The sequence below is a fragment of the Eutrigla gurnardus genome (assembly GCF_963514095.1).
Source record: "Eutrigla gurnardus genome assembly, chromosome: 23".
Taxonomy (NCBI): domain Eukaryota; kingdom Metazoa; phylum Chordata; class Actinopteri; order Perciformes; family Triglidae; genus Eutrigla; species Eutrigla gurnardus.
This window is the reverse complement of record NC_139934.1, coordinates 8,594,018-8,618,390: the sequence shown is the minus strand read 5'-3', so window position 1 is coordinate 8,618,390 and position 24,373 is coordinate 8,594,018. Positions and strand designations below refer to the sequence as shown.

Genomic DNA, 24,373 nt, shown 5'->3' with positions numbered 1-24,373 from the left:
CCTAGACAGTAGAATAGTACAGCCATGCAGTCTCCCTTTAAGTTTTCAAATCCTTCACTTGTAAGCAGTGAATAATCTCAAGGTAGCCTGGAGGAATCTTTGGAACATTTTTCAGAGAAAGAGGCTTTGCTCTGATTTTTTCTTTTTTGGGGGGGAGGTGTAGAGGAATGGCTGTCCTAAAGGAAGCTGCTCGCTTTAATGGTTACTCATTTAAATAAAACCTGAGGTGCCTCTGTCCTCCACACCCCCTCCCTTCCTCCTTTCTCCTCCCGGATAGCCTCCGATTCAATTTTGTCACAAAGGCTCTGCCATCATATGAAATATCCGTCATGTTGTCAGCTTGTTGGTCCTGTGTGTTGCTTCTAGAGGCCGCCCCTGCCCTTTCTGCAGCTAAATAGCCACTGCGGGTCGAGCCTTCGCTGCACTAATCAAACCTACTTAGCACCTGCCCTCCCTCAGGTTAGAAAGCCACCCCGTGTCTGTCTGCATGCCTTTCACTTGACCAATGCTGCTTTGACTTGTTCAAACTGCTGCATGACATGAGTGAAGATGTGAATGTCCGTGTGAAGTCTTGGGTTAAATATTAAGTATGCATGCAGGTTTACCACATTTAATTAAATGTCAATATAGCCATGGGTTAGAAAACATTTTGTGTTAGTTGTTCCAAATTAGAAGGTTTTATTTTTCCTTTATGGTAAACCTACGGACGCCCTGAGAGGCAAGTGAGAGAAACATTTTCTGTGAAAACTGGTGAAATAATACAGTTTAGGAAGAAATCTTCAAAATGTCTTAAAATGTTGTCAATAGGAAAAACAATATGTTCTTCCATGCACTCTAAACACAAGTACATTCAGACTCATCTGGAAGAGAATGAGCATTATTCGTCCTATTGAGAACATAGGCTAGTGGTGAGCTACAGCCTCTTGTGGCCAAAATGAGTATTACAAAAAAAAAAAAATTCACCTGTCATAAACACATGAGAAAACACAATTAAGATCAGACATATGAAATGATTCACCACATTTACATTTTCCTCACTTGTCTCTCCTAGTCTAAATGTGTTGTCCTAATTCTGCTTCTATGTGTGTGAATGCCTATTTTGAATCCATACTTTTTGCTCATCCGTCTTATTTAGAACTCCCCTTCTGTTCGACCAAACATCCTCATAGTAGAGGCTTTTTTTTTTACAATAAGGACATTTTATTTTCCTTCAGCTTCGAAGGTCCAATTTTTCCTTCAAATCGTCCCTCAAGCATTGTCCCAAGTGTCTCGCTGCCAGTGTACATAACTCAACTTTGCAAACGTAATTATAGTCTGTAAACGGCAATATTGTTTTACAAAATGCCAGACTTTCTGGCAAAAACCTTTTAAGCTCAATCATTGCAGAGAAATGGTCAAGCTTGGCTAGATATGTGGAGCTGGATGAGCTTTTTTTTCACTCTACACATCAACGTGTTGGCATGGTTTTGCCCAGCTCTTTATTTAAGAAAAATGTTTTCTTCACATATATTTGAGAAATGGAGCTTCAGTCGTATCATTTCTAAACAGATGGTTTTCCCACGATACAGCATATGGTCCCTGACTTTAAGCATTCAGAGCACTTGTGACTTTGTCTGAATACATCACTATTAATGGGATTGCGATGTGTCAATCACCGTACGGTGACACTGAAGCGACGTACGTGACCCAAATGAATCTGAAGTTCCTTATTGCGAGTGTCTGCCGTGAAGTGGAGTGATTTACCTCCGTGCCACCTCTCGTGTGCCGCAGTCTTCGGCAGCAGACGCCAGCGAGGAGGGAGCCGCGGCTATGACGAGGGACAACAAGGACAAGGTTGGTGTTTTCAATTACCCTCCGCTTGGCAGCTTGGATCCGTGTTTTGTGTTCGCCGTTGTTCCACTGTCAACTTTCACAAAAGTGTTGCTCACCGCAAATCGGCACCAGGTTTGAAATACAGGAGTAGACGCTGCATGCATTGTCAAACTCAACACTGGCACATCTATAGATGCAGGTGTTTGTCAGAAAATGTGGTTGTCTTCTAAAGTTGTCGCCCTTTGTCTCTTCTCCGTAGGAGGCTTACAGTCACAGTAGACTTTTCCTCCGCCTCTCCCCAACTAACCCTTTCACCCCTACCCCGTTTAAGGTTTGTGGGTCTCTGTGTTGTGCTCTCCACTTCCCCTTTCTTGTGTATGCTCGTATAGCTAGATCACCATATATTCTAATGTACGGGCATACACTCTTACATGTTCTAACATCTCTGTCCCATCTCCTTTTTTGTGAAATCAGAACATGTTTTGTCTTTTGCTTTTTTTAGCATCGGTACTCACTTCAGTGGTTGATAATGTCATTTTATTTTCGTTTAACATCTTGTTTTTTTCTATTTATAAAACATAATCAAGTGTGATTTCTTGTTCTTGGTTAGAGGTAAGTGTACATATGTGATGGGTGATCATTTGATTTTAAGTACTAAATGAATGATAAGTAATTAAGTCGTTAAATATAGAATGTTTGACCCAGTAAGCATCATTTTATGATAAATTAAGCAATTAACCTTATTTGAGCCTACACGGAACTTCATCGCATGATTATTTCTTAGCCTTAAACTAACATCCGGCAAAAGCTGATGAAGCTGTTCATGTAAACACACCATCTGGCTTCTACTGATTACATGAACGGCGCTCATGTGCCTTCCTATCGCTGTGATCCTCACATCAAGTCGATTCAAACCTAAAGTACAAAAAAACGTATTCACTCCCTTTCCCTTTCACTAATAAACTATTTTCCAAATCCATCCGTGGCGTGACAGCCGGTGAAGCGTGAAGCGGCGAAGGCATCTCCCACCAGCACTGTCCTCCTCCTGCCAGTGGTGCCCCATGTGGGGGAGACTGATACAGACACGCTGACAGAGATCCCTGGCAGACCTGCTGAGGCGAAGGAGGAGGTGGAGGAGGAGGAGGTGGAGGATGAGTTTGGATACAACTGGAGTGAGTTCAGCTTCTGTTTTTCTGAGCGTGAATTTATATACATTCTTTTAGCAGCAACAGTAAAAAAAAAATATTCTATTTTGTTACATTTTTGTCATTTATTTAATTTCATACTGGTCTCTATGATAAGTGAATCTGGGTTTGTGGAAAACTGTCAAATACAATCAATTAATGTCGACAGAGAGTATATTCATTTACTCACTGTAGCATGCTTTATCACCTAACTGCCACTAGAGGTCCTCCAAGGTACATTTTCCTTCTCGCCAGCTCATGAATTCATGCAGAGTCTGCAATATAAAGAGCACTGATTCACATGCTTGTGGTGGCTGTACCTCAGCGAAAAACCTGAAGCACTCATTAGCATCCTGCAGACACTCTAAATGTCAACCGTAGTATGGAGTCGCCTCTTCAAGGAGAACGGGTCACACAGTCAGTCACAATCTAGTCAGGCAACCAGCATAAAGGACAGGCTTCCAGCCTCCCAACACCTGGAACTGTGTGTGTGTGTGTGTGTGTGTGTGTGTGTGTGTGTGTGTGTGTGTGTGTGTGCAGGAGAGAGAGTTCCCGTCCTGCAGGGATAAGATTGATGAGGTTGGGCCCGGGGAGTTGAGTTGTGGAGATTAGTCCAGGACTGATGGTCCAACGGTGGCAGGGAGCCCAGAACAACTGGAGCCCATTGGTCTGAACAGGGGCTATCTAACACACAACAGACAGGAGAGGTGGAGAGAGAACGAGGGGGGGGGGGAGCTATAAGGGGGAGGAACAACAATGGAGACAAGATTGAGAGAAAGAGATAGAAACTGTGACATTCAAAACTTTCATCATTTACTTATTGTGCCTCACCCAATCCAAACACCTGCTCCCTTTTTCAGAGCAACACAATCCAAACTGATACGGAAGCCTACATTATTCAGCAGTATCGTGGGCTTACATCTGTCCGACTTCACCTGCCTCTTTCAGAGAACATAATCCAGCGCTACGGCAGCCTCCCGGGTGTCCTACACATGATTGAGCTGGAGAAAGGCAAGACAGGCCTGGGCCTCAGCTTGGCAGGGAACAGGGACCGCTCTCGCATGAGTGTGTTCGTGGTGGGAATCGACCCCAGCGGGGCGGCCGGCAGGGACGGACGGATGGTAGTGGGAGATGAGCTGCTGGAGGTAAGATGCGTGTCGAATGTGGTCGTCAACAAAGTTTGCAGGATGTGTGATTCCTGAAACTACAACTTGTATTAATTTCTCATATGGCTTTCGGTAGTTTTTTGTTTTACTTATTTGTACTATTGGAGAAAAATCTATATTTTTGTACCCTGTCAGATCAATGGGCAAGTCCTTTATGGCCACAGTCACCAGAATGCGTCCTCCATCATCAAGAGCTCTCCATCCGAAGTCAAAATCATCTTTGTCAGGTAGAAAAAAACACCTTTTTCTTCATATTAAAGGTATTTTTTAGCGACTACTTTTAAATCGGCAGACTGCTTATGATGAGAAACTGACCTGAAAATGTTCAAGACTATTGTAATGTCATTAAAATTTCAATAGAGGGAGCTATTGGAATTCAACATAAGGATGCACTTGAAGGTGAAGTGTAAGAATCCATTTTCAGAGGGGACTTACAGATTATTCCTCATGCATATATATAAAAAAAAGAGCTTCAACTACATTCCCAGTATCTATTAGTATACATTTTACATCCAAAATGCTACCATTTGACAGTTTTGTGTATGTAATATGGAAAAAGTATGCATATCAATTAAATATTCCTGATGTAATTAACGTGAACACTCATTCTTCTCCGTTATGATTAGTCTGTAACAAACTGTACAGTCGAGAAGTAGCAGGATGGAATCTGGATAATAGCAGCTGACGCATCAGCACAGTCAGACACATTTGACCCTTGACCCTTCCTCAAACAGTCCTCGCCAAAATCACGCTACTTAACCTTCTACTTAACTCGCATCCCGTTCCTGACCCCCTGAAAGAGCCACTGTGTTCAGCCCACGTAAATCACCGCTCCGCTCGCCGCGGAACGCAGAAGAGCGACGATTTAACGTGAGTTATGACCCTCTGCAACAGGAACACGGAGGCGCTGGACCAGATGGCGGTGGGACCTGTGAGAGAACACGAGGGAGACACAGTGGAGCCCCACACCGAGGTAAAGACGACGCCCATGGCCCACGCGTCCAACATATGCACAGACGCTACAACAGACAAACATTATGCGGGTGTTAGGGAGTGGAGTTCAGTCTGCATCACACGCTTATTAGAACTTTGACTCCACCCTTGTGTAATTTGTTTTTTTATACGCTTTCATGGGCGTCTAGCGCCTAAAAGTCTCTTTGTGTGGTCCTGAAGTAACTCCCAAGAAAAACCACAAATACACCAGAGTTATTTACTTCACACTGCATCAACTACTTCCTGTGTCCTCGCAGCTAGAAACAGCTGCAGCCAACGGCGATGCAGATGCTACGGATTGCGTGCGTCACAGCATAAAGCTGAAGGTGAGATACACACATCTCACACACACACACACACACAGAGGGCAACCCTGTTCTTTTCACGTACCGAAATAAAGGCAATAATAGGGAGGAAGTCGTGGAAGCAATGCTATAATGAGGCATGTGTACACAGAAAAGGTCAATGGGGTATGACAGGGAGGAGAGGGGAAGCACACAGGTGCAGTCAAGTCTGACCAGCTGCCTGGAGAGTGAAGAGAGACGGGACATTGTCAAATAAAAGGGTGAATAAACTAAATACAGGGAAAAGCAGTTCTAGTGGGAAGTAAAGGTTCAGTTCACCCAAATAATAAAGAGAGGAAGACAATTTTTACACTTTGTGCTGTCTACGTTTACGTATTTTCTTTTTAAACATCTAAGCATAATAAATATATAGCTTTTTAGTGGGGCTGAAGGAAAGCGCAGCGTCGGGTGTGAAATCGTCTGAAGCCGCGAGCATCACCACAGGCTTTCACATTCAGCCTGTTCTGAGCAGACCTGTTTTTTTCCACGGGCACTGCACCAGCGAGTGAAAAAAAAAGAGGCTTTGATGGGAGCCCCAGTTTGGGACTCTCCATATGGTGATGCAAAGGCGACGGGGGGGAGGACAGTGTAAACGCAGCAGCGTCTGGGCGCGGGAACACACAAGCACAAAAAAAGGCTCCGCTGGGAAGTAAAGATGAGAAGTGTGAAGGATGTAAGTGGGGGAAGCTGTGACTCATTATCTTCCTGGAAATAATTGTCATCAGGAATGCTTGTATCTCCTTATGCACTAATATTGTTCTGCACTAGGAGGACGGAGGACTCGGCATCACCTTTGTGGAGGGAAACACTGAGAGTGGAGTTGAGGTTCAGAGTATATCCGAAGTGAAAGGACACACGGGCAAAGTATGTGTTACATATTGCAGTGAATTGTACTTGGATACAGTTGATTGTGAATTAAAATCGCGATCTGCTCCATACAGGAAGGCTGCATGCAACCAGGGGACAAAATCTTAGCTGTGAACGGTGAATCGGTGAGAGGCTACGATGTGGAAAAGGTACGCTGTCTTTGGAAATATACTGTAATTGTGTTTCCTGTAAAAGGTGAGGATTTGCCTCATTTTTATTAATGAATTTATTAAGAATTAGTTAGAAAACGGCAACAGTTCCTATTGAGTCTGATTAGTAATTGTACTGTGTTTTAGGTCAAATCTCTTCTGAGAAAAGCCAAAGGCCCAGTGAAGCTAACCTTCTCCACAAATGAGACACCTTACTCCCTCTCCTCTCTCCAGTCAACCTGCCAGGACGGAGATAGCACCGATGACGTCACCGCCAGCCTACCCAGCATGCCCGGTACCGACACCACCACCCCCAGTCAACCACAGGCAGAAGTAGTCGCTAGTGAGTCTGACTTCTTTATTCAGGAAGATAATCAAATGGATCAATCGGCTTACAATTAGACTTCCTCTATTCTAGGTCAGAGTCGCTCTTCCAGCCCCTCCACTCTGACCTGTGACCCGGCGACCTGTCCCATCATTCCCGGCTGTGAGACCACCATCGACATCTCCAAGGGCCGCACAGGCCTGGGCCTGAGCATCGTGGGAGGCTGTGACACCCTGCTGGTAGGAACGCAAGAAATATGCATTATAATATGTCAATGAGGCTCTATGGCATCACCAAAAAACACTCCTTGAGTTAAGTGTGACCTGGTTAAATAAAACCAAATAAACTTATTTTAAATATACTGTAAATGTAAACTTTAACAAGTGTGTGACCGTGCTTTGACTCAGACAACATCATGCCACCCACTTAGAATCTTTGGTGGTGGTACACACCAGGTTCAAAATAGCCATGGTGGCTCAGGAATGTAGGAAATGATGTTGTCACAGCCTTCCTCCTCCTCCTCCTCCTCCTGCTGCTGCTGTCCTCTCCTCGGCCCATCCATTCTGTCTGCTCAGTCAGGCTTGGGGGAGCAGCCCTTTGTCTGGCCTCGGCCGCAGCAGACAATATCCAGCCCTGGAATGTAACCTCTGAACCCCAAATGACACACACACTGGAAGGCAGAGAAAACACACTCAGGGACGTACACATTCAGAACGAGAATCCCAAACAACCCGAGTTAAATCATTCCTCTCCACCGACATGGTCCTCGTATAATTGCTTTCCTCACTATTTACTGTCCCTCTCTTCCTCCGAATAAATCACCTTCTTCTCCTGTTTTTTTTCTCCCCTCCTCTCGCTCCAGGGGGCCATCATTATCCACGAAGTTTATGAAGAAGGAGCAGCCTCGAAAGATGGCAGGCTTTGGGCAGGAGACCAAATCCTGGAGGTGCGGTGCGATATAATGAGCGTCACATACGACCTAGATCAAAAGTGGGCTGAATGCATTGTAATATCGGAGACGTGGCTGTCTGAGGGTCTTTAACAGAGTTACAGCGAAGGATCAAATGATTGCGATGTTTGTTGGCGTGCGTCTCAAATCTGAAGTCAACACAAATAACCGGTTAGTGAGGCAACTTGTGAAGAATGCAGTGAAAAGACAGGGGAAAGTACCAACTAGTATGAATCTTGTTTGTATTGCTCAGAGCAGACAAGTTAAGTATCCCAGCTCAACTTGGATTTGCCCTCCGTATGACCTCACGCTTTGTCACAGAGGGAGGGCAGGGGTGGAACTCAGGAGTTTTGTTATGGCAGCTCAATCAGTGGGCCTGAATAGGAAGGCACACATGCATGAACACACATACACTCTCAATGACTTAATTGCCCTCCACTATTCATTCCTGTCCTCGAGGGAAGCTGGTGAGTTTAGAAAAGAGGGTCAGAGAGGAAAAGTGAAAAGAGTGGTCTCCCAGTCCATAGCAATGCCATTAGCTGCTATGGGAATACTCCTTTGTGTCCATGGTGACAGCTAATGGGGTATTTCCCCCCTTTAAAGTGGTGAAATAACTGGACGCCGGCCCTTTAAATGACCACTCAAGCTTCTCGCAGCCTTCTGTGGAAAGGCTTGCTTCCCCCCGTTATTCATATCTAAGCGTTCTAACATTTTCATATGACATGCCAGCGTTCACATGGCTCAGCAGTTTGGGCTTCTAAGGGAGAAATGTGACCTCAGCGGTTTAAGGAAAAGTCTGTTTTAGCATTAAATTAGGCTGTTAGCTCTTTTTATAGCCCTCTGCTGCATTCGCTTTTTATCAGGAAATGAAGAAAAGCTCCTTTTTTAGCTATGTTCCTAAAACAGTGCAGCTTTTTTTGTACAGTACAATAGTTAAGATATTTAAAGAGGTCGTATCTGCCTTGTAACATACAGTAGTTATAAAAGAGTGCTCTTATAAAGAGAATAAGGGCGACGCCGTGCTGCCGGAGAACTCGAACACTAACCTCCTTGTCTCCCATCACAGGTGAATGGCATCGACCTGCGTGCAGCCACTCATGACGAAGCCATCAACGTGCTGCGGCAGACCCCGCAGAAGGTCCGGCTGGCGGTCTTCAGGGACGAGGCCCAGTACAAGGAGGAGGACCTGTGGGACTCGTTCACTGTGGAGCTCCACAAGAAGCCTGGCCAGGGCCTGGGCCTGAGCATTGTGGGGAGGAGGTGAGAGAGATGTGTTAGTATGCAAATATGATTAAGTACACAAAAATCGTTTATTAGGAATCTTGGTAACCTAATAAATAGGAATAGATTGTACATAATTAGCTAGTAATCTGGGAGTCAACATAGTTTGCAGTAACTGTATGCATTTTCCTTTTTAATGCAGATCACGGGACCAGAGGTAATCACTGTAAAGATATTGTATATGTAGATTGTGTGTAGTGTATAGAGTGTTAGAGAAATAGAGATATTATGCACACAAGGCTTAAAAAGACAGTTTTTAGATCCTTGTATTTGTTTTTAAGGTGTTTACATGGAGATAATGCATTCTGACTTTATGACTAAATGAGATTTTATGGTTGAGCAAGTGTTTACTCGCCCGGCTGGATGACTGTGGTGTTAAAACGTCACAGACATGAGTCAGCCATTCAGCAGAACAGGCGGATGGCTCTCTGCAACAATCCTAACTGTAAATACCTTCTAATGACTCCTCTAATGAGGACGTACGACGCTTCTTATTAGCCCTCAGATCATTTTCAGCGGCGCTAGCGGTGATCATGACTCCCCTTGTACCGCCAGAGACTGTAAACAACCGTCGGTTGCTACGTTTGCTCCCATTAGAGGCGCGGAGGAAGATTTACTGAAGTATTTCTAGGACCGGCAAATTGTAGACCGTCGTTACACATAAACTCAAACGAAGCTTTTATTCTCGCAGTACCATTTATGGGCCACATGTGGGAAAAAAGCCCTGCTTTTTTTTACTGTCAGGTGTGTGAAATGTGGCGATTGATCTCACCTCTGGGATTAACCTGTAGGAATGATTTAGACAGACCACACATGCATAGGCACTGCTGCGTATATGTGTGTGTAAATGCTTTTATTCTGGATTTGTATGTAATTGCATGATTAAATCAAATCTGTCAGAAAAATTCAGTAAGGTCCAAGACAAAGTTGGGGTCGTGGGTTGAGCAGCATGGACAGCAGTGGGCAAATCAACTTTAAATGTTAATCTTCGCGTCCGTCATGGCGGTTTTGCTTCACAAGTGGAAAGAGAAAAAAAAGAAAAAAAACAAGTGGAATGCTCAATAGGATGGAACAGACAAGCCTAAAAACCCACAGCTAAAATGGAAAGTGCAAGCTAGCAGTTAGTGGCGAGGAGTGGTGACAGCCAAGTATCTCTGGCACTGGGGGTTGCATGATCAGGTTGCCTTGATTCACAGCTCCGTATTGGATTTATCCACGTGGAGATTTGCACGTCAGATATGCAAGAGAGGCGAAAAAAAAAAGACACAAGCCATAATCTTCCCTGAAGATAACGAGCACAGATTCCACGACTATGTTTAGCCTTTGCTTTCAGACAAACAAGGACAAACCAACTGGTTTGTCACTGCTTTTTGTTGTCGTTGAAGGGTGATTCCTAGAACTGTCACCAATGCATTCACGAGAGGAAATTAAATAATAAAGTTAGTTGAATATTATTTGATATCTTGCAACGTGTTCACAGTAAGCATTACGCAGGATTCACGATGGAAAACACATCTTATTGAGGTCACGGTTGGGTTGGTTAACACACTCTTTGCTATTAAATATTCCATCTTATCAGCAGTCTGTCTCTTCCCAAGGAGCGTAAGCCACATTTGTGCAAAGGTCCATCGGAAAAAATGTGAAATTGCTGGATTAATCGTGTACTATCCATTACATGTTCAACAGTAGAAGTCAGCAGTATGATAAGGTCAACTAGTAGAGAGAAATACATACTAAAGGTCATGTCTGTTAACCTTTCCTACAAGGAATGACAGCGGCGTGTTTGTGTCCGACATCGTGAAAGGAGGTTTGGTGGACACCGACGGCCGGCTGATGCAGGGCGACCAGATAATGTCAGTCAACGGCGAGGACGTCAGGTCGACCACGCAGGAGGCCGTCGCCGCGCTGCTCAAGGTACGTCTATCGCTCTGGTGCTCAGACGGAAGCGTAGTGAGCGAATAACGCATCGGTTTTAAAGTTGTATTCCTTGTGTTGTAGTGCTGTGTGGGGCCGATAAATATGGAAGTAGGGCGCTTCAAGGCAGGACCCTTCCACTCGGAGAGGAGGCTGTCTCAAAGTAGTCAGGTACTGCATTTTCAGATATTTTAAGGACAACATAACGACAACACAAAGGGAGTAACAGCACTCAATCTCTTTGTTCCAGATGAGTGAAACCGGCAGCACCAAGGTGGTCCCTCAGTCGTGTTCAGACTCCGGGAACCTCCCCGGTGACCTCGACAAACTAAGTCAGAGTTCGGATTGTACGTGAGATTCATTCGAGGCGGCCGTAGGAAAACTGGAAATTGGACGCAAGGCGAGCTAACGGTTTTGTGCGTCTTCTTCCTCGCAGCTTCGGAGCATCAGGACACCAGAATGGTGGAGTTCACTAAAGGCCCCAGTGACTCGCTGGGCATCAGTATAGCGGGGGGCGTGGGCAGCCCCCTGGGCGATATCCCCATCTTCATCGCCATGATGAATCCCGTCGGCCTCGCCGCTCAGACGCCGCTCAAGGTGCGAGCCTCCCCCTCAGTAACCTCAACCACCACACTAAGAATATGCATGCCAGTCATTCTAGCGTGGGATTTAACGGGACTGTACTGCGATGTCATTCCCACTCACTTTACTCAGTTTGTGACTCCCAAAGGTCAAGAGCCTGCAGCCTTTAGCCGGGAGCCTTTCAGCAAAAATGACAGTTGAATGAGAAACCGACAATTGTGTCTCTGTGTGACACAGACCCGGAGGAGGACAATAGCCATCGCTAACGGGGATAATAAATCTCCTACTCATGCATTCAGATCATTAAGCCTACAGAAGGGCTCATTGAAATGAATGAATATATTAATGCTGCTCCGTCTTTTCAGCTGGAATGAGAGACGAGAACGCTACGTAATGAAATTACTCAGCTGAACACAAGCATGATTTTTGCTTTTCTATGGCCTGGCGGATTATATTTTCAAATAGTAGCTTTAGTGTCTTAATGTGTAAAGTTGTTTCTCTCTCTGGCAGCCTTTTAAAATCCTACTAAACTCTCACTTTTCCAGATCGGGGACCGCATCGTCAGTATCTGTGGAACCTCTGCTGAAGGCATGACCCACGCTCAGGCCGTCACGCTGTTGAAGAACGCCACGGGAACAATACAGCTGCAGGTCTCGAAGCACACACACTTGTTCTATCCGTCCTTTAGTTCTAATTAGATGAACCTGCAGACACAGTTATATAATAGGTGAATGTGTACTTTATTCTTTACTTTATCTGGGTACAAAGCTTTATCCTGAAAAGAACATTTGAAGGCTACCAGCGGAGACTTTGAAGTACCATAAAACTAGTCTTTATCTTGCAAGTCCACCACCATAAAAGTGTGTGTGTGTGTGTGTAGGTGGTAGCAGGTGGGGACACCACCGTGACGGGTCCCTCTCAGGAGCAGACGGCTGCTGGTCTCACCCCCAGCTGCATCTTCCAGGACGACCTCGGGTACGAAGCGGTTATTATTACACAGAAAGAACATTTGACTTTGTGCTTACATCCGTCTCCCTTTAATGTCACGTCATGAAAATGATTAGCGGGGAGTCGTAAAAAAGGGGGAAGGTTCATACAGCCGCTAAACGGTGTCTTGTCTTTCCATCAGCCCACCTCAGTATAAGACCATCAATCTTGAAAGAGGACCAGACGGACTGGGTTTCAGTATCGTTGGAGGGTACGGCAGCCCCCATGGAGACTTGCCCATCTACGTGAAAACAGTTTTTGGAAAGGTATGCAGCAATTTTTATACTTGCTGACTTGACAAATTGTGTGTTATTACGCATACTTATGTGTGTTTGTGCTTAGGGGGCTGCAGCGGAGGACGGCCGCCTGAAGCGAGGAGACCAGATCATGGCCGTTAACGGGCAGACGCTGGAGGGCGTCACTCACGAAGAAGCCGTCGGCATCCTGAAGAGGACCAAAGGAACCGTCACGCTCACCGTGCTGTCATAGACACAAACACGTTTCTCATCACACGCAAACTTAGGAGAACACGAACCGGCGAATAATGTCACTGAGAGAAGATTCGGCTAAAATCACCACTGAAATAGGAGCAACCGTTTACCGATACGTATGAAGGAGCAATGTAGCTTTGAACACTGTGATCCACGTAAGCCTACAGCAACAAGAAAAACAGCGTACTATACTAGCTGATTGGCAATGTGTTGCATGTAGTATGCAGTATACTGCCTCCTTCAGTAGTATGGAGGGCAGCCGTAATTGTAAATACTTTATAGCCTACTCAGATACATTCCATGGCTCTGGATTGAAGTATTCACTGAACATAGTGGAACAGTAAAAATCTCAACATTTCTACAGGGGAGAGGCCTCTTTTTCAAGGTTGGGGGTCCACTTAAAGGGGCCACCTCCCACTAAATTAAGTATGAAACAGCATGGAAACTTCCTGGAGGCAATTAACAGATTAGCAAAATTCAGCCAATGGCTGCGTTAGCTGGAAACAGCATTATTTGTCTTGTCTGCTGTTGGTAATTCGTCATGCTGATTTCCCTGAAAGGCCGATCGCTGCTGCTGGTGTTAATCAACTCGTTTTTAGGGGAAAACGGCCGATAGAGCAACTTTAAGTGCTGATAGCTACGAGTTCTATATCGTAAATACACAGAAGGATGTGAAACCCGTAAAACCAAGAAGTGTGGTTTGAGTGCACATTTGACAAGATGAGGAATCGTGTGTGTGTGTGTGTGTGTGTGAGACCTATTCACTGAAATATAGTGCTGCTAAAGCCCATATATAAAAAGGTGTTCTGTCAGTATTTTCGATTTTTTAAGTATTAATCAGTGTTCCCTTCACGGAGGTGCACAGGAAAGTAAATGACCTGCTATCTAGGTTTGTGTTTTAACTCGTCAAATGATTATATAATGGACCTGAGATCTCCTTTTGACCTTATTGTTGAACCCAAAACAGAAGTCATCTAGTGTGCAGTTCCTGAAGTCCTTAAGCAGGTGTTGTGTGGTCTAGCTCATGAGAAGGTTCTCTCTCTTATCACCTTAAATATGTGTGGCTAGCACTGTCACCGTGACAGTATTGAATTTATTCACACTGAATTAAATAAAAGTGACCTTTGGATTCAATCAATGTGTTCCACTTTATTGTGCCCTGTATGCCTGAAGGGAATGGGGATTTCAGCTTCCTCTTGCTTACAATAATTGAAAACTAAGAAAAGTAGCTTGTTAAACCTCAGCAGACTTAAATATAAATCTAGGAATAATAGCTGAGCAATGTGAAACAATTTTCCAAGCGCACCGGCTCTTATTAAAGCCCAGTTATTATACAGAATGCATCGTCTGCCAGACATCACATGAACACATCAAAGCAATTTACTGTCACGGGGAGGCGGCGTTTAAATGAAATGAATAAAGATTTATAGATTGGGGATAATGTGGCCATGCGGAGCAGCACGTGTACTTCCTGTCGTCACTGGAGAGTTAATAAAGCCTGGTTAGAGGGAGACGGGGCTCACCGTTAAAATATGGCATCCCATCTGTCTGTAAGCTGACAAGCACAGCTGCTTCCCAGCCTGTCACGTGGTCCGTCTCTAGTGGGTTTACAACAAACATGGGGGCACAGCGAGACCTTTGAAGCCCGTTGTCTTGAGGTCTGCGGTCGGATCGGATTCAACGGGCTGTTGGATGCTTTTACATTCGAAGTGCATATGCTGAACAGTTGGGGTACCCCCGTTTCCCCCCTGGGGTCAAGATGCCGTTACCTGCAGCTGCTGCTAGCCCGCCGCCTGCACCCAACAGCTGAGCTCTCCTGGAGCACCTGTTGCTCTAACGGCCCCCCCAGCAGGACTTAGAGGTGAGCCGGCCTCCCTCCCGGTTCAGCAGCCGCTGGGTTTGGTTTACACAAGACGTGTCCGTGCAAGCCTTTCCACTTTTCAGATGTGAGATCAGATGTTGCCGCCGCCACCGCCGCGTCACGCTCCGCTTGCACGTGGGCGAGCGGTGTGTAGTTTCCCCGCCGACATTGGCGCCAAAGCTAAATGACTGCATTATCAAGATGTCAGTCAGATGTCTGTACGTTTTCATGGGATGTTACCGCGAACAAGAGGTTTCTATCTTGGCCTCATAAAGACGCCGTCCTCCAATGTCACCTCCACGACTAAAGTGCTTGACCCCCCGCGGCCTCGCATGCACGTTTATCGCTGCACGTTTCAGAGCTCAGTATCACCGTGACTCACGCTCGCTCCATGCCGCCCATCAAGAGGTTAAGCACACAGAAACCTGTAGTTGATGATTGGGCCCTGATGACTCGGCAAACATGACAAATGGGACACCTCCATGCCGGTTAAACCGCTGAAAGGGGTTTTGCTCAATTGTTGTTATAATCGGAGGGCAAATAGGGACAAGGCGGGGGGGTAATGTAATCATGACAACGTCAAAGAGGGCTTTTGTTCAGGCTTGAGAGCAGTACGTTTCTTAGAACTGAAGGGTTTATCATTTAGAACACCAGATATGTGGCCATGAAATGGGCGATGCATCAAAGAGATGCTTCAAGTTGCTCTCTATGATATATACAGTATATATATATATATATATATATATATATATATATTCAGGGCTTAGCTGCTCAACCAGGCAATCAAATGTGGATTCAAGAAGACGTCGGGCTCTTGCTGTTGCTCTGCTGTTGAATGAGGGGGAGGGGGAAAAGCTCATTAAACTAGGTTGGTTTGGGGTTTACGATATATAAAAAAAAAATATATAGTTCATTTTAATTAAAAGCCACAAATATCAACCTTTCATCTGCATTTGCCAGTGTCTGTCCCTACCACATCTACAGACATCCAAATAGGAAAGTACTGGTTAGATAATGAAGCCTGTCTCTTACTCTATTTGAAGTACACTCAAAAAAAAGTGGAGAATATTTTTAATTTAATGCGCTCCTAAAGACCACGAGAAAAACAATGGTTTTGTGGGCATTTCTCAACCAAAAAAGCATTACACCTGCTAATCCTTGACAGTTGTTGCCATGCTAGCACTAGCATGTAGCTCTGCCAATAAGCATGCAGGCTCACAGAGCTGTAGCCTCTAGTCTCGTTACAAACCTGCAGCTCGTGATACTCAGAGGCAAGTTCTTACATGACAGAGTGATTTTTTTTTTTTTTTTTGTGTTCATATCCGTTTGCCGTTTTAAATCCTCAAACTGTCGCTAAGAACACATGCAGCTTTGGACACGCTTAGTTAAACAACATCACTCATCTCCCGACTACCTGATCCGCCTCGTGGAAAAAGAGTCAGACATAATCAGACGTCTCCCTTACAGGGTGAGCGGCTTTTGTCTGGGGACAACAGAAGGTCTTAAAAGGTCACCTTTCCTGGCCTGCCTACACAATTCACGAAGCGGCCATAATTAAATTTCCACTGGGCCAGTGGTGTAAAATTGCTGCTGGATGAACACACGGCTCTACAAGGACGGAGCACTTTACCTTCGCCGGCTTTAAAGGGTTCTGAGGCAATCGTTCGATCTTTCTGCATGGTGGCTCTGTCGCCTCAAGCCTTTACTTATTATCTGTCAAAAAGATTAGCGCACACAATCGTCTGCATTGTTTGAGTCTGCCCTTCCTCTCCGCGCCGGGGTGGGACCACTTGACAAATCGGGGTGGAGATGGTTGGCGACAGAAGAATCTGTCATACCGGCAGTTCTGTCTGAAATTGAAGTGCTGCGGATCGGTATAATTAAAGGACTTGTGAACGCCGGAATGTGAGGACGCAACTTATTACGCCAAAAACAATAACATTTGCATATTGGGCGTTTTCCTTTGTCTGCAGTCACATACTTAGAGCCAAAACGGTGCCAGGCTGAGTGTTCTAATGATTTACAGCATCCTCATTCCAGCATGCACTCGCTCGGATTGAAGGCTGGAGTTGACTAAAGCGGCGTTGACATCACGCGGGATCCGATTTCCTCCTCGCCTTTGGCGTGTTTGCACCAGTGTGAGGGCCGAGGCCGGTGTTTGCACAAACAACAGAGCGCACGAGGGTCCGATGAGGGGACACCAAACACTGGCGTTTTGGAGCCCTTAACTGCAGTTATTACATGTACGCAGTACAAACAGTCGACTCAGCTCGGGCTCTTTAGCAGACGAGATGACAGGAAGCCGCTTCACCACGAGGGCCTTGGTTAAAAAAACACAGCGCGCGTGTTTCTACTCGGTATGTTTGCATTTGGGCCGCGGCTTGGAATGACATCACCGCAGCCGAGGCCTGATAAGGTGAAGCGTGTAATCATCCTTTTTTATGAGCTGTGTGTAACGTAATGCAGTGACACAGCCACTTGGAAATGTTTGCAGACCGGGGGGGGTCACCTTTGTTTGCTCGTCTGACATTGTGGAAGGACACGGAAAAAGCAGTCAAACAGAAAATGATCCAGGAAGTCAAGTTTGAAAACTGAACACCAAAATCACTGCACAGCGATTTAGAATAGAGCTCTAGAAAGTTAGAACCACAGCGATTATTTCATGTGATCCGACTTTCTCAAATTCAAGGCACTCATTTCACTCCAAAACCACAAATATCAACCTCATGGCACAAAAGTCAAAATCAGGAGATCGCCGGAGCCTGTAGGAACATCTGTGCCGATCCATCAAGCAGATGTTGAGATATTTCACTGGATAAGTGAATGTCTCGACCTTGAGGCACTAAATAAAAAGTAAGGCGATCACCAAAGTTAGTAGGCTTCATCCTCTGGACACAAATTGTACGGCGATCCTTGAAATAGTTGCCGAAATAGTGTGGAGCCAAAAGTGTTGGAGCCGAGAGCTAAACGCTAAAAACACAGCGCTGTAAACGTATCCAACTCACTGCAGTGTGCTTGTTCCACATTCGTTTGTGTTATTGACTGCCATCTGTCATTGCTGGTGCAAAAAAAACAAAAGGCATCCTATTGATTTTAAGGCAGGATGGGAAAATGAGCTAGTGATGAGAAGCCCGTTCACGCCTCCGGCAACTCGCTGTGATTTGAGTTTTCTGTCTTTGCTCAGCATAATTCGCCGACGCCATTAAATGGAAACAAGCGGCAAATTAAATGACGTCCCATAAATAAGCTTTTTCTAAAAAAAAAAAAAAGGGGTATGCGTGCTCGGGCCCGACTTGCACGTCTACACTTTTGATTCATGCCGAGCTCCACATATTTTTCGCGAGGATGACATTTTTAGAGGCCATTATCCAGCTCACATTTACGACCCGGGTTTTAACCCCTATTTCAGACTGGGTTACAATAGTGAATTTTAAAGTGTGTGTGTGGTGGTGGGGGGGAAGACATACTTCTTCTAGAGCTGTAAACCCCTGGAAAAACATTCTGGCCTATTGTCCCGGAGAGCTTTGATCTGGCATCTTACCAAGTCGTTACTTCATGCATCATGCAAGCAGTATCTCACCTGACCCTATAATTGTCATTATGCTGTAACAAAGACATAAAATCACAGTGATGGCTTGACGATGCCAAACTTGCTGATGACATGTGATGTTGGGATTTTGGGGACATCATTTGCAGGGCAAAGTTTTAAAAGAATATTAGCTTTGGAGCTAGAATAAAAAAGTTTTTCTTGTATCTAACAGCAGCTAAAAACGAAGCCGTTACGTTTCTGCTGCTGCAAAAACACTGCTGTGTCAGCACTTAAGGCGCCCTCCTGTACCTCCGCTTGATTTACGAGGACCTCCAGTTGCCCGTAAACGAGACCGCAACATGTTGAACGCAGCCCTCAGCGGTGCTTTAAATATGTTTACATGCCCCCGACCAGGTGAACGTATCCCCAGCTGTTTGTTTGCTTCCTCTGCACATCCCAAAGTCTCCTAAAGACCACAGGTGCCAGATAGTTCTAGTTGGCGTTCGACATCCTGAGTGGATTCCAATCTTTAAAACAGGTGTAATCATGTCTAGTCATTGTAAAAATCAGGCAAAGGGGAACAGGAAACTTGCTTTCATCTGACGATGCAAATGAGCCAGAGAAGCACCCGTGGGTGACTCTCGGACTGGATTCCATTGATGGCTATCTGACACGCCTCTGCTCGACTGTCACATTACCGACGAAGAAAGAAATGCAACTGGGCGACGACGCCTGTCCTCTGAAGATAAAAACACACCACCGAGTCCGACTCATTCTGCAAATGCACCTCAGGCGATTGATTGTAAAGAGCTCCTAAAGGAATCTGTAAATGCGTGGCGAGAACGGCAAGGATCGGAATTTTAAAATGAACACCTGTCACACCTACGCGAAGCCAAAGAGGATATCGAACATGGTGTATAGTGTGCGTATACGGAGCTTTAATCCCTTCTCAACTGTAAATACCCTTCAGCTAATTATGAAGCATTTGATTGATTAAGGAGAAAATGTCAAAAGAGTTAGCACAAATGTCAGCATTGTGCAAGGAATCCAACACACTGAAGCTGTAGGGTATTTAAGGGGGGAAAAAAACTTTCCATCAGACTTGCATGAACCTGTTATTTTGCAAGGAGCCAAACCGATTTGCGTTGCCATCCAAAGTCGTTTACGACAGTGAAACGTTCATTTCGGCTAAGCTGCTGCCTTGTTTGGAGGATTTATCTGATGACTTCCAGGACGGACACAGACATTGGCCCCGGTCAGTGTTGTTGTTGTAAGCAACGCAGTCAGCGCATTACAGAGAGCGAGCAGCGTTGGCTGCATCGGATGACATCATCGGTGAACCCTTTTACATGACTTGACAGGTTTCGTGGTCCCTGTTCATTTCTTGAAAATGTACATCCTGTTGCATGTTTTTAAAGAAAAAGTAACAGGATGAATCAGATCACATCAGAAGAGTTAATCAGCCTGTTGCTAATTTATGGAAAGGAATTAGCATTTCTATTAGTAATGATTTGCAGGTCAATTTGCATGACGAGCCGTCTCCAATGTTGTGTGAACTGAATGAAGTAAATGCAAACGTGCCCTTTGTGTTCCAAACCTATTTAACTCCAATTCAATCAGCATTCCTAATGTGCTATTATTCAGCTCAATAAATGTTGAAAATATCAGATTAACAACAAAAATGCTATCATCTGAAGATGGAATGTCAGCCTACCGGCAACAGTAGACACCGCTTCCTGCGACGCCGTGCAGTTATGCATCTATTCTCCCACTGCCTTCAGAAACGGGCTGTTGTGGAATGTTTCATTGCCTTGCTTGCCAAGATCCAGAAATTCCCCATGAATTTCAGTTTCCAACACAAATAAAGAGCTGGTCGCTGCAATTCAACTTGGTTTCATGTCACATATTGATTTTCTTCTGCAAATTTAGCAATAAATCAAGAAAATAAAAAAGCTGCACTGTGCAGTTGCTAAATGATGAAAAAAAGCTTTTATTTTGTAGAATTGTTTGTGCTATATTTTTTTAATGTTGAACCTAAATTATGGGGATAAAATATTCAAAACTCCAATTCCAAAATCGTCTTTTCCAAGTATTTCCACTGTACTAATGGAGCTAATAGCGCTAACACTCAGTGCTAACAGTGTTAGCAGCTGTGTAACCGCCCTATGGGAGCACAGAAGAGACCACTGTGGCACACTCACATGCATGAACATGCACTAAAAGCACACGAGTCCGGCCCAACTACGTCACCAAAGCAAAGAGAAGCTCAGATAACAACACACACAGAGGGAGGGTGACGACATCCTCTGCCCAGGCAGACATTACTCCACCTCTTTACACAGCAAATAGTTGTTATGTAAAGCTCTGAATGTCATATGTTGCTCCTTTAAAAGCCAGGTAACCTTTACCCTATGTGCACATGTATATTAGCTAATACGACATCCACAGCTATGCGGCCGCAGGACTCAGAGAAGATCGTGTAGAACATCCAACCATCTGACCTCATGAGTGAGCTGTCAGCGAGTGCCGCACCAGTGATTGAAATGACGATCTGTGCAGGGGCAATCATTAACACAAAACCGCCGGCGGGCCGAACGCTGTGAGGTCAGTTGTCGGTCTCTGGTGGCCTGAGAACTTTCAGAAATGCAAAACCCCACCAAAGCTGTCGAAATATATCTATACCACTGGAGACTGGAGAGTAGGTGAATGATGTCACTGTAATACACTGCTGCAGCCCCTCCACAACAGCAGCGAGTCCTATCAGTAACAGCCTGTTAAGAGGCTTTAACCCCCCCCTCCAGCACAAAGGGCTGTCTGTTAGGCCGAGGAGGCATCCCAGGAGTCAGCCGAGACAGGTGGCTATCCCCACAGGGTATGTATGTGGGGGCTGGGAAGCTGAATGCTGCAGTAATCAGAGACAAGTCAAGACAAAAGCATGGTGTTATTTCAGCGTGTGGGTTTCCAACTGTTGAATGTCTGGGTTAAATGTTTGGTGTAGAGGTACACCACAGCAAGGGAAGAAACATAAGAATAAGCATTTATCCTTCTCAAGTGTCTCGAAAGCATGTTTTTTTTTCTGAATGCCTTTCGATAACGTTCGAAAATAATTTGTGGGATTAGTTTTTTTATTTTTTTTAAGTATGTAATTTCAGTTTTCCAAGAGTTAATGCGAGAAAAAAAGACACAAATAGTACAAATCAATGGCTACAGTGCATTTTGAGAAGCAAGAATACACTGGATATTGAGGGATGGACTGTATCTTTAACAATTGCAGAATTCAAGTTCATGACACATTGTGTCCTAATCACTATTTTACTTAGTAAAAAAACAATCCAACATCGGGTTCAACCCCCTCCCCTTCCCAAAATCACTCATCTTGAATCCATTTAAGGTGACAAATTTAGATTTGCCAGTTTGATTTTCAGATTGTAAATCAAATATATGGTTGAGAAATCAACATGACAAAACTCTATCCGAATGTCCCTCAGCATTTAAACCCCGACTCTAAATCTCCTTTTCTTTTGCATGCTATCTTTCAGGTGGATGAGGCCTGACGGTAATCCAAACCCTCAGAAATTACCCTTCCGAGATGGAAAGCATCCAAATCCTGCTCAAGTAGAAATGATCTTGTGTTTTCGTTGAAGCTTTAGTTTTGAATGAGGGAGCTTTAAGAGGGGGCCAAGGAAACCACACCAGTTGTGCGTCCTAATCCTTTCAGATATCAGGAGGACCTTTCCCTCTTAAACTAAGGCACGTCACGGAAATCTTCCAAGGCCTTTTACACCTGTTTTGAGATGCAGAGGAAGGTTTTAGTGCAAGGTTGAGTTTTGAACTTGGAGGGCCATGGGAACCAGCAGTGCAACCAAGCAGAAAGGGAGGATTATATTTGGGGTTAAGATTAGAACTGAACGGCGAATCCCACATTGCATCACATTTGAACAGGGGTGAAGGAACTGACAAGAACGGCTTTGTTTGTATTGAAAAATACGTTGAACACAAGGAGAAACCAAACAACTGGATGACAATAATTGGTCCAAAAGTGGTAGTATTTGATTAACAACTATGAAACAATTTCACAGGACATGAGATGACCATGGGAGTGTCTTCCGCCTTGCAGGACGGTTGTGGGGGAGTGCACCACTTGTTTCTTTCCCAAGAGGATCACATCTCTTTCCCAGGAAGGATGACAGTTTATGAGAGAGTGCAGACAGACAGAACGATTGGGAAAATGGAATCCCATAGTAACAACCAAGCTGGAAACTCAGTAGATAGAAGAACAAATTCAAAGACGGATCCACAGCTCACATGGGCAGAAAATAGAAGGACTTGAAGAGTTTGAGGCGACACTAACTGATTATGAACTCCCTCAAAATAATTATGTATGAGCCTTTTGAAAAACACAACAGACATGATCTACGACAGCTATTTTTTCCCACGAGCGGGCTTTCCCTTTGAATCTTAGGCTATGTGTCGCTTTAATAGAAACCAAGCTGGCTCACATGTGGACAAATGGCTATGAAGATAATACCATCCTGACAGAAGAACAAAAACACGCCCAATATCAAGCAGATCAAGAAAGACTCACAACAAAGTCATCAGATTAACGTCTCTTGACCTCTGTGGGTCAATCAATTGTAATTCTTTCCCCCTGACCCCAAACTGCCCTCGTTTGACCTGAATTAGTGTCCAGGGAATTACAAGCAGTCATCTAAGGGGAAGCATTTTGGTCGGCTATGTTTACCAATGTAGTCGCCCCAGCCCCGCCGGTTTAATGACACAGGGTCACCTCGTTGCCAGGAAACACTTGAAAAGACTTGACCTTTTTGGCTTCGTGTGACCTGTTGCTGGGACGGTTTCTCATGCACATAAATTCAAACCAGTGAGGAAATAATCAATTTGAGACCGTTTGTGTCCAGTTTTAATTGCACGTCCGTCTCGTTTCCTAACTCATGAAATGCGAGCCTAACAAGGACAAATGTGGACCATCGCTGGAATAATCACACACACTGTAGCTCTGTAGGCTTCAAAGCAACCATGATAATATGTATTTCTCTTTCATGACTCACAAACTTGGCTATCAAAAGAGCAAAGCAAAAGTTCAAAAAGCTGTGGCCGGGTCAGTGCCTTCTGTAGAAGTCCCTTTGATTCCTAATATAGTCATGGAAAGACTTCCTGGCCCCGGATAGAAAGAGAAAAAAAAAGGGAGTGAGAAAAAGGGGGGGGGGGATCAAATGGGATAGAGGTTTGTTTTGTTCTCTCCTCTCTATCCGTTGAAGGTTCCTGGCTGATGCTGCTGTTTAATCTCAGCTGGCTCCACTGGCTCGGACCCCATGGTGGTGTGATGAGGGGAAAAAGGCACCCGACTCAGAGAGAGCCATCAAACACAGCCGGGGTGTCGGAGGGTGCTTCCACAGCCACGAGGAAAAAAAGAGCCTTGAATGAAAGATGAGTTGAGGGAACGCCGGAGGCACTGAACTGAGTGTGAACCACTTCGTTTTTGTCAATCAGGATGAAGTATATGTACTATTAAACCTGCTTTTAGGACTGAACCCACTGTAGAACTGCTCCTGAATGATCATCCATTCATAGATTCTCTCCCTGCACTCTTAAACTCCACTGGCTGGAAATAGAGAGAAGGTGAAATTCACTGATCGTCAGCGTACAAGTTGACACTTCCAGTGAGTAATGATGACTAATTAACCAATCCTTACTTCCTGGCATATATAGGACTCCATCACACGAGTACACAAGCGGTGGTCACAGCTCAGAACTGGTTCAGCCAGTTTTGTGCTTTCAATGGAAAAGGATTTCTCAACCACTGATTGTGTCTGCATCACAGCACAATTACATTAATCATAGCTCCGTTTGAGTGTTGAAATTCCCTTTTCACCCTCCGAGGCGAAGAAGAGTTTACCGTCTCTTCTTACATCAGGAATACT

General features: G+C 44.8%; 1 protein-coding gene across 8 annotated transcripts in view; it reads left to right on the top strand.

The window, feature by feature from the left end:
• The window catches only part of mpdz (multiple PDZ domain crumbs cell polarity complex component), a 39,773-nt gene extending 25,595 nt beyond the window's left edge, over positions 1 to 14,178 (top strand). For 3 of the 8 annotated variants that reach the window (XM_084003276.1, XM_084003271.1, XM_084003269.1), the window contains 22 exons: positions 1,771 to 1,833; positions 2,072 to 2,143; positions 2,807 to 2,984; positions 3,945 to 4,141; positions 4,298 to 4,389; positions 5,057 to 5,135; positions 5,413 to 5,481; positions 6,268 to 6,363; positions 6,441 to 6,515; positions 6,663 to 6,858; positions 6,934 to 7,079; positions 7,703 to 7,786; positions 8,856 to 9,049; positions 9,213 to 9,227; positions 10,837 to 10,984; positions 11,069 to 11,155; positions 11,235 to 11,331; positions 11,421 to 11,581; positions 12,112 to 12,216; positions 12,447 to 12,541; positions 12,696 to 12,819; positions 12,896 to 14,178. In XM_084003276.1, coding sequence (XP_083859402.1) covers positions 1,771 to 1,833; positions 2,072 to 2,143; positions 2,807 to 2,984; positions 3,945 to 4,141; positions 4,298 to 4,389; positions 5,057 to 5,135; positions 5,413 to 5,481; positions 6,268 to 6,363; positions 6,441 to 6,515; positions 6,663 to 6,858; positions 6,934 to 7,079; positions 7,703 to 7,786; positions 8,856 to 9,049; positions 9,213 to 9,227; positions 10,837 to 10,984; positions 11,069 to 11,155; positions 11,235 to 11,331; positions 11,421 to 11,581; positions 12,112 to 12,216; positions 12,447 to 12,541; positions 12,696 to 12,819; positions 12,896 to 13,042 — 2,520 coding nt within the window. In that variant the 3' untranslated portion in view covers positions 13,043 to 14,178. The remainder of the gene's footprint in view (positions 1 to 1,770; positions 1,834 to 2,071; positions 2,144 to 2,806; positions 2,985 to 3,944; positions 4,142 to 4,297; positions 4,390 to 5,056; positions 5,136 to 5,412; positions 5,482 to 6,267; positions 6,364 to 6,440; positions 6,516 to 6,662; positions 6,859 to 6,933; positions 7,080 to 7,702; positions 7,787 to 8,855; positions 9,050 to 9,212; positions 9,228 to 10,836; positions 10,985 to 11,068; positions 11,156 to 11,234; positions 11,332 to 11,420; positions 11,582 to 12,111; positions 12,217 to 12,446; positions 12,542 to 12,695; positions 12,820 to 12,895) is intronic. The other 5 variants (XM_084003275.1, XM_084003274.1, XM_084003272.1 and 2 more) reach the window with 5 other exon arrangements.
• Positions 14,179 to 24,373: the final 10,195 nt, after the last annotated feature.